This window comes from Xyrauchen texanus, chromosome 40 (assembly GCF_025860055.1).
Source record: "Xyrauchen texanus isolate HMW12.3.18 chromosome 40, RBS_HiC_50CHRs, whole genome shotgun sequence".
In the NCBI taxonomy this organism is placed as follows: Eukaryota; Metazoa; Chordata; class Actinopteri; order Cypriniformes; family Catostomidae; genus Xyrauchen; species Xyrauchen texanus.
Window position 1 is genome coordinate 25,805,394 of NC_068315.1, and position 13,635 is coordinate 25,819,028.

At 38.2% G+C, this 13,635-nt stretch overlaps 1 protein-coding gene across 4 annotated transcripts in view; it reads right to left on the reverse strand.

Moving 5' to 3' along the window:
• LOC127633782 (protein TANC2-like) overlaps window positions 1-13,635 on the reverse strand; it is a 203,351-nt gene that overhangs the window by 26,482 nt on the left and 163,234 nt on the right. For 2 of the 4 annotated variants that reach the window (XM_052113089.1, XM_052113090.1), the window contains exons 9-11: window positions 8,306-8,341; window positions 4,167-4,448; window positions 2,427-2,551 (exon numbers count right to left, since the gene is read on the reverse strand). In XM_052113089.1, the coding sequence (XP_051969049.1) occupies window positions 2,427-2,551; window positions 4,167-4,448; window positions 8,306-8,341 (443 nt within the window). The remainder of the gene's footprint in view (window positions 1-2,426; window positions 2,552-4,166; window positions 4,449-8,305; window positions 8,342-13,635) is intronic. The other 2 variants (XM_052113091.1, XM_052113092.1) reach the window with 1 other exon arrangement.

Genomic DNA, 13,635 nt, shown 5'->3' on the forward strand with positions numbered 1-13,635 from the left:
AAAACTTGAATACATTTATCCAGGTAGAAGGATTGTTGTTTGTTTTACAACCCCTATAGCTTGTCATCCTGGATGGTTTTTTTTTTTTATTCCTTAGGAATCACTAAAGCGTTGCGTCCTCCAGCGGCTGCGGTTACATTCACCACCACCGTATGGTACATCCGTACCACCGTACATATCTTAGAGACAGGCTCTGAACACTAGAATACCTGCAATTAGGTGTGTGTGACAGGAGAGGGGTGGGGATCCAAGATTTAAAATGTCAAACAACACTCTTACCCACCTTATTGAACTTGGGCTACCTCTGAAATGTGTTGCCAAGCTACTGGGAGTCTCTTGAGCAACACATTGTTTAGGAGGTTGGCTGACAACGATTTGTCAGTAAGAGCATTGTTTAGCAACTTTTCTGATGATGAGCTGGCAACAGAGGTGAAGAACTCTATACCAGATGCTGGATAACATGCAGAAATACCAGATTAGTTTGTGGTTATGTCAGGAGAGCCCCTTGGACCATCTGTTATCCAGCATCTGTATAGAGTTCTTCACCTCTGTCGCCAGCTCATCATCAGAAAATGTGCTAAACAATGCTCTTACTGACATATCTTTGTCAGCCAACCTCCTAAACAATGTTGCTCAAGAGACTCCCAGTAGCTTGGCAACACATTTCAGAGGTAGCCCAAGTTCAATGAGGTGGGTAAAAGTGTTTTTTGACATTTTAAATATTGGTCCCCACTCCACATTCACTGTCACACACACCTAATTGCAGGTATTCAGGTGTTCAGAGCCTGTCTCTAAGATATGTACCATACGGTGGTGGAGAATGTAACCAGAGCCGCTGGAGGACGCAACGCTTCAGTTATTCCTAAAGAATTAATAAAAAAAGACATCCAGACCTCATTGAACATATCAGAGCTTTAAACCAATACCTGTGCTGATGTTCCATGATGAAAAGCTATAGGGGTTGTAAAAAACAATCCTTCTACATGCATAAATGTATTACATTTTTGTTACTGAATAAAGAAAAATATAGAAATCAAGTAGTTGACTTTACATACACACAGATCACGGAATAATCATGACATAATGGTGTAAAGTGAAGATTGTACCAGTTTCCTTTCACTTACTAGTAATTATAAATGTGGTACCTATGGTTTCTGGCTAAAATAATGTAATCCATATATTGTGATTTGCAAAAACAAATTTTTTTTTCATAATTACAACATAGGTTGTTTTAATGAAAGCAATGACATTTTTAGATTTATTAAAGCATGGCAAAGAGGAATTACTCACAGTTTTCCCCACACTTGTGGTACCTGTGATTACTACGACCATCCTACAAACACTAGAGTTCAAATATGTTTCTCTTTTTTTTAAGAGCAATTAATCATGTCCCTAGCCCATAAAAGGGAATTCCATTAGAGCAATTCAAGCTTGAAGTACCACCTGTTTTCAGCAGGGGGCAGTAAATGTGCAGCTGTACAGAGAACAAACCAAAGTCAGGCTTGCTTGATGCTAGCAGCAGCACAAATGAGAATGTGAACTTGCGTTCAAACACAGCTGGAGGAAGCGCATTTCAGAATGCAGGGATCTCGAGATGTGTTTATCTAACTTTCAAACAGTGACCTAAAACGTTGTTTATGATGCAACATAACTACAGTGAGATGCTCCAAAATCATCCGTCTGTCACAAGTGTACATTAAAATGTACTTAGAAAAGTCCTTATATTAAATCTATCTCGGACACATTGACAAATTCAATTGCAAAATTCAATTGGAATGTGTTACACACAGCATATATGCCAAATTATATACCTGTAAGTCCCGTACACCACTGTGTAATGCTTTAACAAGAAAAGCTGCGGTCATTCAGGTCCAGTAGCACACAGATCTTTGAATGCAACAGAGAAAGTGAAAACAAACTACTGGTGGATGTGGAGATGTTGGAGAAATGAGAGAGTTCAGACGCAGAGTCATGGGAGTGCCAACCAGAGAGAGAATCAACTGTAGAATACTAATTTACTTACAATTTTGTGTTTAAAGGGACTTAAATCACCCATAAAGGGCAGAGAGAGAGAGAGAGAGAGAGAGAGAGAGAGAGAGAAAGAGAGAGAGAGAGAGAGATTATTAATGCATTTATTTACAGTAACTAGATCTAATAGCTTGGTAAAGAAATTGCTTTCTGCCTGGCTAAATAATTTGTGAGGCTCACCGGCAAATTTATTTTTTCTTTTTTAAACATATCTGCATAATGCAATGGCTGTGACTGAGACAGCAAGTTTGGACAGTTTAAATGGGGCTTTTGTGTGGGTGGGTGTGTGTGTGTTTGTGAAGAGAGATGAAAAAGCAATTATAATGGTCAACACTATCTATTTGTGTGCCTGCATTATGGCCCAGAAAACAAATGGACAACTGTGAGTGTGTTTGCACCTGTGACGCAAGCCTCCTCATGGCCTCCTCCTGTCTCCTCCTCATTTCTGGAGTTCCAGGGCAACTTCCTCCTCCCAGTGTACCATAGGAAGGCTGGGGATGTGTGAGAGGGATACCATCGCCATCTGACCGCACACGAAAACAATACATTTTCCCATTATTGTGTATGTCGTCCCCTTTCCCAGTAAATGCTAAGTCACTGCCAAATCTTTCGGAGTATATTATAGCAGGTTGTTAGGGTTTTCAGGGGTGGTTGTTTACTGACTTCAGTTAAAAGAGCCCACCCACAAGTCCTGATGATATTCTGGTCCTGATACCACCCAGAACACACTGGAAACCACCTAGCAACATGCTAAAAACACTCAAAACACTTTTGCAACTGCATAGCAACAACCATGCAATGACCGCCATCACAACCCCCAAGTTTTGCACGAGTAAGTCCCACTCACTTTTTCTTCAGATAATGTAAGATTTAGTTCCCATGACATATCGCTTCATCAGATGTACCAACATTTTATCTTTACTCAGAGCCAGTAAATTAGAGCACATGTTAAACTTTCTAATAGAAAATTCAGTGTTGACAGACCATGACAGCTCTACATTCGTTGTATCCAGCATAGTGTTTTGAGCTTGAACTGGCTGCTTTAAACTTCTTTGACCTACTAAAGTACTTTGACAGACCCAATACTCCAAAAAGCACATAAAGGCATCATAAAAGTAATCCATAAGGCTTCAGTGCTTTAATCCATATTTTCAGAAGTGATATGGTAGGTGTGGGTGAGAAACCAATAATCAATTATTTCAGAAATTGCTACTTGAGTCCTTTTTTACTTGAAAATCTTCTCATTGCCCAGTAGGGGGCGGTATGCATGAAGAATGTAAATAACCAAAAACACAAGAAGAAGAATGTAAAAGTGACCTGTTTCTCACTCATACTTATCATATCACTTTTGAAGACATTGGTTTAACCACTAACCAAAAAATAAATAAATAATTGCACAGTGTTCAATATATGTTTTGAATACTATTCTGATGCAAGTGAAACTTTGTAATATGGCACTTTTGTACCACTGTCTCCTTAAGATGATTCGCTTATGTTTTCCTCTTTTGTAAGTCGCTTTGGATAAAAGCATCTGCCAAATGAATAAATGTAAATGTAAAAATGAGTCGTATGGATTACTTTTATGCTGACTTGTGTGATTTTGGATCTTCAAAATTTTGGCACCCATTCACTTGCATTGTATGGACCAAAAGAGCTGAGAAATTCTTCTACAAATCCTTATTTGAGTTCAGCAGATACACATCTGGGATGGCATGAGGGTGAGTGGTGAACTAGCTCTTTAATAAAAGTGTAAAGATTAAGGTTCTGCGGCGCTATCAAAACATTGCTTTGTTTGTAAGAGCATCCCAACCAGCCAGATCCAGCTTGACTGGCTCAACCAATGGCATGAGTTTGGGGTGGGACTAACTTTTTGTCAAATCAACAACAGATGGAGGGAGCGTTCAGGAAATAACATTTTTGCAATGCCATTTGGTGGATCAGAAATCACACACTTCTCTGTATAAATTAGCTTTAGAATGGTTCAATGTGGCGTAGAACCACCATGGCTGGAAGACAGCTAAGAGTGTGAAACTTTTAGTCAAGAATCATGGATTTTCATCGTTCTATATTTACTGGCCTTTAATAAAAATATTTTTTATACAAAGTTTTACACTTAACATAATGTCACATATGCTTACGTTTGGGTGACGCCTGTGGGCTGTCCGAGGCAATCTGTCGCATGCGATTGCCATGGCAGCTGAGAGCCACGAGGCGTGAGATGATGGCTGTCTTGCCATAGCCGATGTTGCCCACCAGGACCACGCCACTGTTGGTGGCAAAGTGGGAGGTGCGCAGGTAGGCGTCAATCTCCTGGAAAAGCCAATCACGGCCAGTAAACACAGAGTCCATGGTGATACTGGGCACCTCAAAAAGCAAGGGCTTAAGTGCTATATCCTGCAGTCTGTATGGAGCGAATCGCACTGTGGATGGAGAGAAAGAATAAACAGTTAAACATTTTTTGAAAAAATACACTACCATATGCATGCACCCTCACAAGGCTTCACAAACACACAAAAATAACCCACAATACAATCATAAAAACAACAGATACATATGCAAACAGACAGACACCTCAATTAACGTTCACACTGACAGCAATTTGCAGGAAAAATGTGACCATTAGTAATTCGTTTTCTATGAGAGTTGCCAATTTTCTGCAACATGAGCAACAGCAACTGTTGGGGATGCAATGTGGGTGTATCCTGTGACTGGACAAAGTTAATAGAGTTGAACTTAATGAGCAATATTGTGGTACTACCAATAGGAGTGAAGACATCAGCTTACATGATCTGTGGGAAACATCATGCTTCTGTGAGCATTTTTACTGTTCTATTTGATTTGTTTGGTCCCACATATACAGTAATAAAAATGTTGCATGAAAAACTTTGTCGAAAATTGTCAGCGTTCTGAGTGTGTTTGATTCTTGCATTGATAATCGTTCATCATGATATAATGCATTATGTACTGCTGTACAAATGCTTTCACCTACAGAATTGTAATTTTTAGAAGCATGAAAACTGATTAATCCAGAAGTAGGAACACCTACTAATGACCACTAGTGCGATGACCTGATGTACACCAGCAATAAAATCACTTTCAGAAATCAGAGCAGAGCTCAACTTTATGCAAATGAGCATTGACGCTATGTGGCAAGTATGGGAGTGTGGACAGTAATCTGTCACCAATAAAATTAGTTAGATACTGAACATTTACATTTATATATATATATATATAACATTTACATAATGCTCTTGTGACTACATTTTGTTAACATTTCTTGATGTCAATAAAAACGCCTTAAAGGAGCTAGATACAATTAAAAAAAAAATGTTTTACTTTACTGGTCATGAAGTTGAGATAAGTTGCAGAGATGTAGTTATTTATATGAATTCTGAAATTATATTTATGCATTTTATTTTTGAACCATATGGTTTTATTTGATACATTTAATATACATTAATAAGTGCAAACTTGGCAAATCTAAATCTATATTGTTTATTGAGTAGTTATAAATATAAATCTACAATTTTACTGGCTAAAGAGTGGAATATAATGGAAGAATACAATTCTGAAATTATGTCATTTTTTACATTTTCTGTTTTATAATAATAATAATAACAACAATAATAATAATAATAATTTGATCGATACCACTTTTTCTTTCCACTTTTCATTTACATTTTTGTCCACTTTTCATTCACAAAGTTATTTTTTAGAACCAATTAAACTTAAATATTGTTAAAATTGTAAACAAATAATAATAAATAATATTTTTTATTATTTTTACAATTATTATCAACTTTTAGAATTTTAAAATACAACAGTAATATATTTCAGTTGTCCACCTTTAACTTGAAAACCCTCAGGCTTTTATTTTGACTATCATAACACTCCAGAAAGTCCTGTCTGTGTAGTTTTATTTGCTTCTTCAAATTCTGGTATAATGGTCGTATGGTGCCATCAAAATGCTTATTATAAGCAGGGGTGTAAAGTAACGAATTACAAATACTCACATTACTGTAATTAAGTAGCTTTTCCCCAGAATTAAAAATACTTTTACTTGAGTACATTTTGTGTTGTAACTGTACTTTTACTGCGCTATTTTCCCACCATCTGTATTTGCTAATTTCCTGTCCAGACTTATTTTAATCCATCAAAGTGATTGGCTAGGGAGAGTCTTGTGACTCCCGTCAAATCAAACGTAAAAATCTTAACCCAGCTGGAGATCGGGCGCCAACTGTTATGGATGTGGAGGATGCCTCAAACAGATTTCAACTCCTGAACATCAAGGCAGCACCTGAAAGGGTTTTTTGCAGTGAAAAAGGCCAATTGCTTGATTGTGTCATGTGAGTTTAGCTTGTTCAAGCCAGATATCAGCATTAATCCTGCCTTGAATTTGAAGAAACATATTGAGGTAAATGTAATAATTCTGCTTACTAGATTCTGTGTGTCTGTAATGAAGCCTGTAAATTAATTATATTATTGGGTTGCTGTGAGAGATTAATGCAATATTTTCAATAGGTCTGGTGTCTCGATGTTTATCTGAAAAACAAAATAAGAGATGTCCTTGATATCGATGATAAACTTTTGAGTCATTTTCTATATTTAGACAATGTTCTACATATAGACAAGTGGTTCCCAACACTGTTCCTAGAGTGCTGTACAAGGGTTGATACTTTTATATCTTTAAAAAGGTTAAGCATAATTGTGAATTATTGTATCATCTCTACTTTCCTGGTAATGGTTAAAGCTACTTTTATGCTGAATGCTTCAAAATTTTGGCACCCATTCACTTGCATTGTATGGACCAACAGAGCTGAGATATTCTTTTAAAAATCTTAATTTGAGTTCTGCTGAGGAAAGAAAGTCACACATCTGGGATGGTATAAGTGTGATTAAATGATGAGAGAATTTTCATTTTTGGGTGAATTATTCCTTCAAAGCCTAATGTGACCCCTGTACCAAACTATTTTTCCCACACCTGCTCTACCCCCTCTATTGTGCGGGACATGACGCAGCAAGTGACCCTGCTTTTTTTTTTGCATTCCTTGCACTGTTTTAACATGTTTTATGTGCAACAATAACTCGCTTTGTCGACATTAAAGGAAATTTAGAACCTGCACATGAACTGATTTTCATGAAATTGTTTAATATATTACGATTTTAAAAAGTGATCAGTGTATTCAAGATATTTTCAGCTTTTAATCTCTGTACTCATGTCTCCCTGTTGTTTTTTTGAATCAGATTCATGTAGTGTTTGTCATAGATAAGTGATGTATTTTAAAAGTTGACAGTCAAAAATAACTATTTTTGAAAATAAAATACCTATATTTTTCCTTCTTTCTAGCAAACAGCCATACAAGGAAATGTAAATTATGGTATGCATGCTAAACTTTGAAATTGCAGCATACAGTTTTTATTATAAAGGGGCATAACTTTTGCAATTCAGTACTCAATACTCACTACTCATGAGTACTTTTAAATAAGCTACTCTTTTACTCTTACTTGAGTAGTTTTTAGGACAAGTAATTTTACTCTACTCACACTACATTTTTTGGGAAGTAACAGTACTTTTACTTGAGTAGGATTTTTCAGTACTCTTTCCACCCCTGATTACAAGTGAACCAAACTATTGAGCATCTACATTTGAGATGTTGTCTGTGAGTAGCACTCACATATGAAAATAACCACGAGCGCATCACCAGCCTGCGCGTGTTATGTTTGTGTGTCAATAGAGCAGTGCCATTCACTAACGTGTGGAGTATGTATACTATATATTTACTTATTAAATGGAGCTTTTGCGATTCACAAAGCTATCACATGTCTTCAGGTGGCTTCGAATAAAATGCACGAGTCACATGGGCTACTTTTATGGTTCTTTTATGTCAGTTTTGGAGCTTGACCATAACAACACAGTACCACACAGTATCAGATTTGGATCGGACCTGTCTGACCAATTCAAGATCCGTCTAAAAACGTTAGTATTGGAGCCGATATTGATCCAGGTAGCGAATCGGTGTATCCCTAATTTTAACTTCAACACCTGTATAAATAATGCTGTTAAAAATACTCCACCTTCTAGTGATATATTTGCTGTCAATGTGGACGCCCCTTGATACTGCACACAACTAATTTGTCCACATCACAAACTATAGCCCTAGTTCAATACTGTCATTTCACAAGGTCATAGACCACTACTGCTACAGAGCTATTAAGGGACATTTCACACAGCACAGTGAAGGGACAGAGATCAGCCTTCGCAAGAACCCACACTTACGTGACTGTGACTGCCAGGCATGGCTGTTAGCAGAAGCTGAGGCACGCACACACACACACACACACACGCATATACATACACACACAGGCGACAGGAGAAAGAGAGAGGGAGAGCTTGCTCTAAAAAAGCAAATCAGTCAAAAAAAAACACAGTGTTTGATGACAATAGGTGAGAGAAAGAGATGTGAGGATGTGAGATACGGCCTGAAGAGGAACTGTGATGATCAGAAGTTAAAGGTGAATGTCATAATCAGACAGAATGTAAGGCATCAGCAATACAATCTGACAACAATGGTATTATATTTTCTGTCTAACTCAAATCACAAAAACAAACAAACAAAAAACAAACCACATGTACATATTCATCTATATACACTCACCAACCACTTTATCAGGGACACCTGTACATCTACTTATTCATGCAATTATCTAATCAGCCAATTGTTTGGCAGCAGTACAGTGCATAAAATCACGCAGATACGGGTCAGGAGCTTCAGTTAATGTTCACATCAACCATCAGAATGGGGAAAAATGTGATACAAGTGATTTGGACCATGGCATGATTTTTGGTGCCAGACGAGCTTGTTTGAGTATTGAGTTTGAGTATATCCACTTCTGTCAGCCAAGAACAAAAACTAAGGCCGCAGTGGGCCTACCATCTGTGTACCTCTGCAGAAATCCAGATTTGTCAGACCAGGCAATGTTTTTCCAGTCATCTACTGTCCAGTTATGGTGAGCCTGTGCCCACTGCAGCTTTTGTTTCCTGTTCTTAGCTGACAGTAGTGGTACCCACAGGAGTCTTCTGCTGCTGTAGCCCAGCCACCTCAATGTTCGACATGCTTTTCAGCATAGAACTGTTGTAAAGTGTGGTTATTTGGGTTACTGTCACCTTCCTGTCAGCTTGGAACAGTCAGGCCATTCTCCTTTAACCTCTGTCATCAACAAGGTGTTTCCATCCACATAACTGCCGCTTACTGGATGTTTTTTGTTTTTGGCACCATTCTCTATACACTCTAGAGACAGTTATATGTGAAAATCCCAGGAGATCAGCAGTTACAGAAATACTCAAACCAGCCCATCTGGCACCAACAATCATGCCAAGGTCGATATCTCTGAGATTAAATTTTTTTGGCTGATGTGAACATTAACTGTAGCTCCTGACTACAGTGACGTGCACAGCAGTGTCATCAGCAGCGACAGGGGTAGAAGGATAAAAAAAAATGGCACAGATTTTTTTCTTAATGAGTAGTAATTATAAATACTTAACTAATTTCTTTGCTTTTTGAGTATTTATCCATTTTCTTGTATATTCAGTATATACTGTACATATTTTTCCTTTATCACAAGTAATAGTCTATTCTGTTATATTTCTCACAAAAAGCACCATGGTAATACACTTGGTAATACACTTGTTTATTTATTTATTTTCAGACATGGTCTGTGATAACCCCATGTTTATGTAATGTCATAGTAAACCCATAGTATTTTTTAAAGTGCATTGGAGTCATGAAATATGAACATGATCAATTATTCAATACCATGGTATTACCCACGTAACATAGTGCACAGTGTTAAGGCGTGAAGAGAAAGTGGGAGTCTGAGGCGATCGACTGTGTTCAGACTACATTCAATGCAACAGGGTCCTTGAATAACTTGAATAACATGTGAGTAAGGCAACTGGTGGTGTTTCTGGTGCCCCCCGTTGGGTATGATGGTGCACCCCTAGGGAGTTGGTGCCCTTACGCAGTCTCTGTAATATGCATCGATACTGTGGTAGCCTAATGGTATTTTTCTGAAAGTGATTAGTCTAATGGATTATTGGTTTCAACAAAACCAAACTGGCTTTGGCTGAACCTGACAGCTCCTTCAGTTTATGTTAATATTCTATAGAATATGAATTTAATTTATATCTCTGAAAGCGACGCATCTGCTCCCATTATAATTAATAAATCTGTCTACACTAGTGGTGCACAATGCTAGAAATGCGGAAGCAATCGAGTATTATTATTTTGATGAACTTACAACACAATACATGCAGTGGACTTTTTATCTGACCTGTTACTCGTCTGGGGTAAAGGTGCTTCGATGCTGCGGGGCGAATAAAAAACGAAATGTTTTTGCTTCTTTGATGGGCACTCGAGCGGGAGGGGATGCCACTTGAAAGCTTGTTCAAAACATAAGTGAGAAAATGAATATTTTCTCGGAGGGCTCTTCCACAAGACTGTTAGCGAAGGGTACATTCATACAGTAATGCCATGTTTCCTTCAGAGTAAACACTTCAAGGGCTCTGCAGTTCCGAGAGAGTATAGGCCATAGGGAGGATCACTTGCGATTGGAATCCACACCCTATCTGCTCAAGTGTATGCTCTTAAAAGCACATGCACTTAATTTTCTTTCTTTTCATTATTTGTAATAATTTCTCCCCTTTTCTCCCCAATTTGGAATGCCCAATTCCTAAGCACTCCAAGTTCTCGTGGTGGCGTAGTGACTCGTCTCTATCCGGGTGGCAGAGGATGAATCTCATTTGCCTCCATGTCTGAGACCGTCAATACCAGCATTTTATCACGTTTATCAGAGAAACAGTGCATGTGGAGGCTTCACGCTATTCTCCACAGCTATTATCCAGCGATCGATCGCCTGCCTGGTGTTTGGATTTAAATAAGCAGATACTTAAGAGCCTATGATTGGATCATTATTGCAGTGATTAATATGTATAAGCTGCATGGCAACAATTCTATTAAAACTAACTGATGCGGTGTGTAGCTTCTCATTTCTTAAACAACCATGTCGGAAGACAATCCTGTGGTCGTGGAAAAGATGTTACTGTGTTTCAGAAGAAGCAAATTATTGGCCTGCAACAGGCAAAGATAACAACTAAGGATATTGCTGAAATCACTGGAATTGGATAAAGAACTGTCCATGGCATTATGTAAAACCTGGAAGGATAGTGGTGAACCGTCAGCTTAACGGAAGAAAAAGGGTCAGAAAAAAATCTTGAATGATCATAATCAGAGATCACTGAAATGCTTGGTGATGTCATATTGTAAAAAAAGACAGTAGAACTCACAGCTATGATAAATAGTGAAAGTAGGAGCATTTCCACATGCACAATGTGACGAGAACTTACAGGATTGGGACTAAACAGCTGTGTGACCACAAGAAAGTTAGTGAGGACAATCCGAAAAAATTACTTGCTAGGGAGCATAAAGATTGGACTGTGGATCAATGGAAAAAGGTAATGTGGTCGGATGAGTCCAGATTTACCCTATTCCAAAGCGATGGTCGTCAGGGTAAGAAGGGAAGCAAATGAAGCGATGCACCAGCATGCATAGAGCCCACTGGACAAGCCTCTGGAGGCAGTGTTATGATCTAGGTTTGCTTCAGTTGGTCAGGTCTAGGCTCAGCAACATTATGCAGCAATAAAATGAAGTCAGCTGACTACCTGAATGAACCGAATGACCAGTTGTTATCCCATTGTAGCGTGGAGGAGGGTGGGGCTGGGCCGGAATGACACACGCCCGGACCCCAATCAACGTGATGGCGAGCAAGGGATAAAGGCTACCATAGGCCGTTTAGCAGAGACACCTTTTTGGTCCTAAAGTTGTTGTTTTGTACAGCCAGCAACAATTTTTGTTTTCAAACTGCAGCCAAGCAAAGGATTTTTTAATCTCTTAAAAAATAATAATGATTAGTTCTTAAAAAGTTGGAGGGCAGCGAATTTAGTTATAATGGTTGCTACACCAACTGGTAATTCCATAAAATATATGATGGAAAAAACATGATTCTCTGGACACTATCAAGATAATAGCATGCCCTGATAGAACACGCACATCTCCCAGACATCTGTTTGATGTGTTTGTTTACATCTGGAAGATGTATTGTTTACGTTGTTTGCTCATCTATAAGATGTTTCCTCTCAGATGTCAATAAGACATTCAACAGATGTCTTTGAGACGTTTATGATTTAGAATGTTTGTAAACCTGATCTTTTAAGATGTTTAGCAGATGTTATTTAAATTATGCTTTCCAGAAGAAAATATCTAACACAGACATCTCTGAGATGATATCTGGGTGGTAATACCTACTCTTAGAAATAACATATGCAACCAGTTATAAACATTCACTTTAATTTTTAAGGGAAAAAGAGGCAAAGTGCAAATGGTGACTCAGGCTAACGTTCTACCTAGCATATCCTTTTGTGCTCCACAGAAGAAAGTATGTCACATAGGTTTGGAACAACATGAGGGTGAGTAAATGATGAAAGAATTTTCCTTTTTGGCTTCTATCCATTTAAACTATCCATTTAACTTGAATCGAACCCGGAACATTCCTTTGAAGGCTAGTGGTGGGCAGGACAATCGTTCCTCAAGGCAATATTAAATAACATGCTGTAGCATGTTTTGAGTGGAGTTACCTTCGCTATCTGGATGCACAGTGTTTTTGCTGTTTTAATTATTCGACAGGTGCGAGTGGCTGACCGGACCAGCAGGAATAACACAGCTCTACATCACTGACTGAGCAGTGTGTGAGTGTGGTGTGTATGGGTGGATGACAGGGGAAATGGATGATATTAGGACACACCAAGGCCTCTTGTTTTCTAATTAGCAGATGAAGGTAAAGGATGAGAAGGGTGAGAGTTGTGTCCTTACCCAGTGGACATAATGTCTGTTTTAAATCTCTTTCTGCTTCCTTTATCTGTGTGTGTAGTTCTCTAGAGTGGTTAATCTCAGTGGGGACACTGACACTGACACACAGAGACAAAGGGCAGAATGGGACACAACCTAGCCTCGTACAAATATATTTGAATGGAAAAGATGAAGTGTAACTGACCGTGAGAGGAAGAAAGGTTAAGACAGATGAATGAGAAATTGAGGCCTCATATTGTTTGGGGCAAAGATGGAGTGATCTATGGGCACATTTTGACATCAAATCAAATTAATTGGGGTTCTGAGACCACATTGAAAATTTGGATTCAAAATCTAATTTAAACCTGTAAAATACTAATAACCAGTGGGAGAATATTTTTTTATACATAGCGCGAAACATTTAACTTTAAAGGCTATAATACACCGGGGACTGTTATTTTGAAATGTAAGCCCTTCCCTGTTTCTAAAAAAATATGCACTCCTTCAATAATCTACAACACATTACATATAAACAATTAAAAGAAAACATTGTCATATTTCCTCAGCACTATATCATCATCATCAACAGTTGATCATTAGGAATTGCTTGTCATAAATTTCTGATATGTCTAATGATTTCGGACATCTCTGCAAAAGCTGGAAACACTCACAAGCTTGAAATACATCAGTGCCACGTTTTCACTCT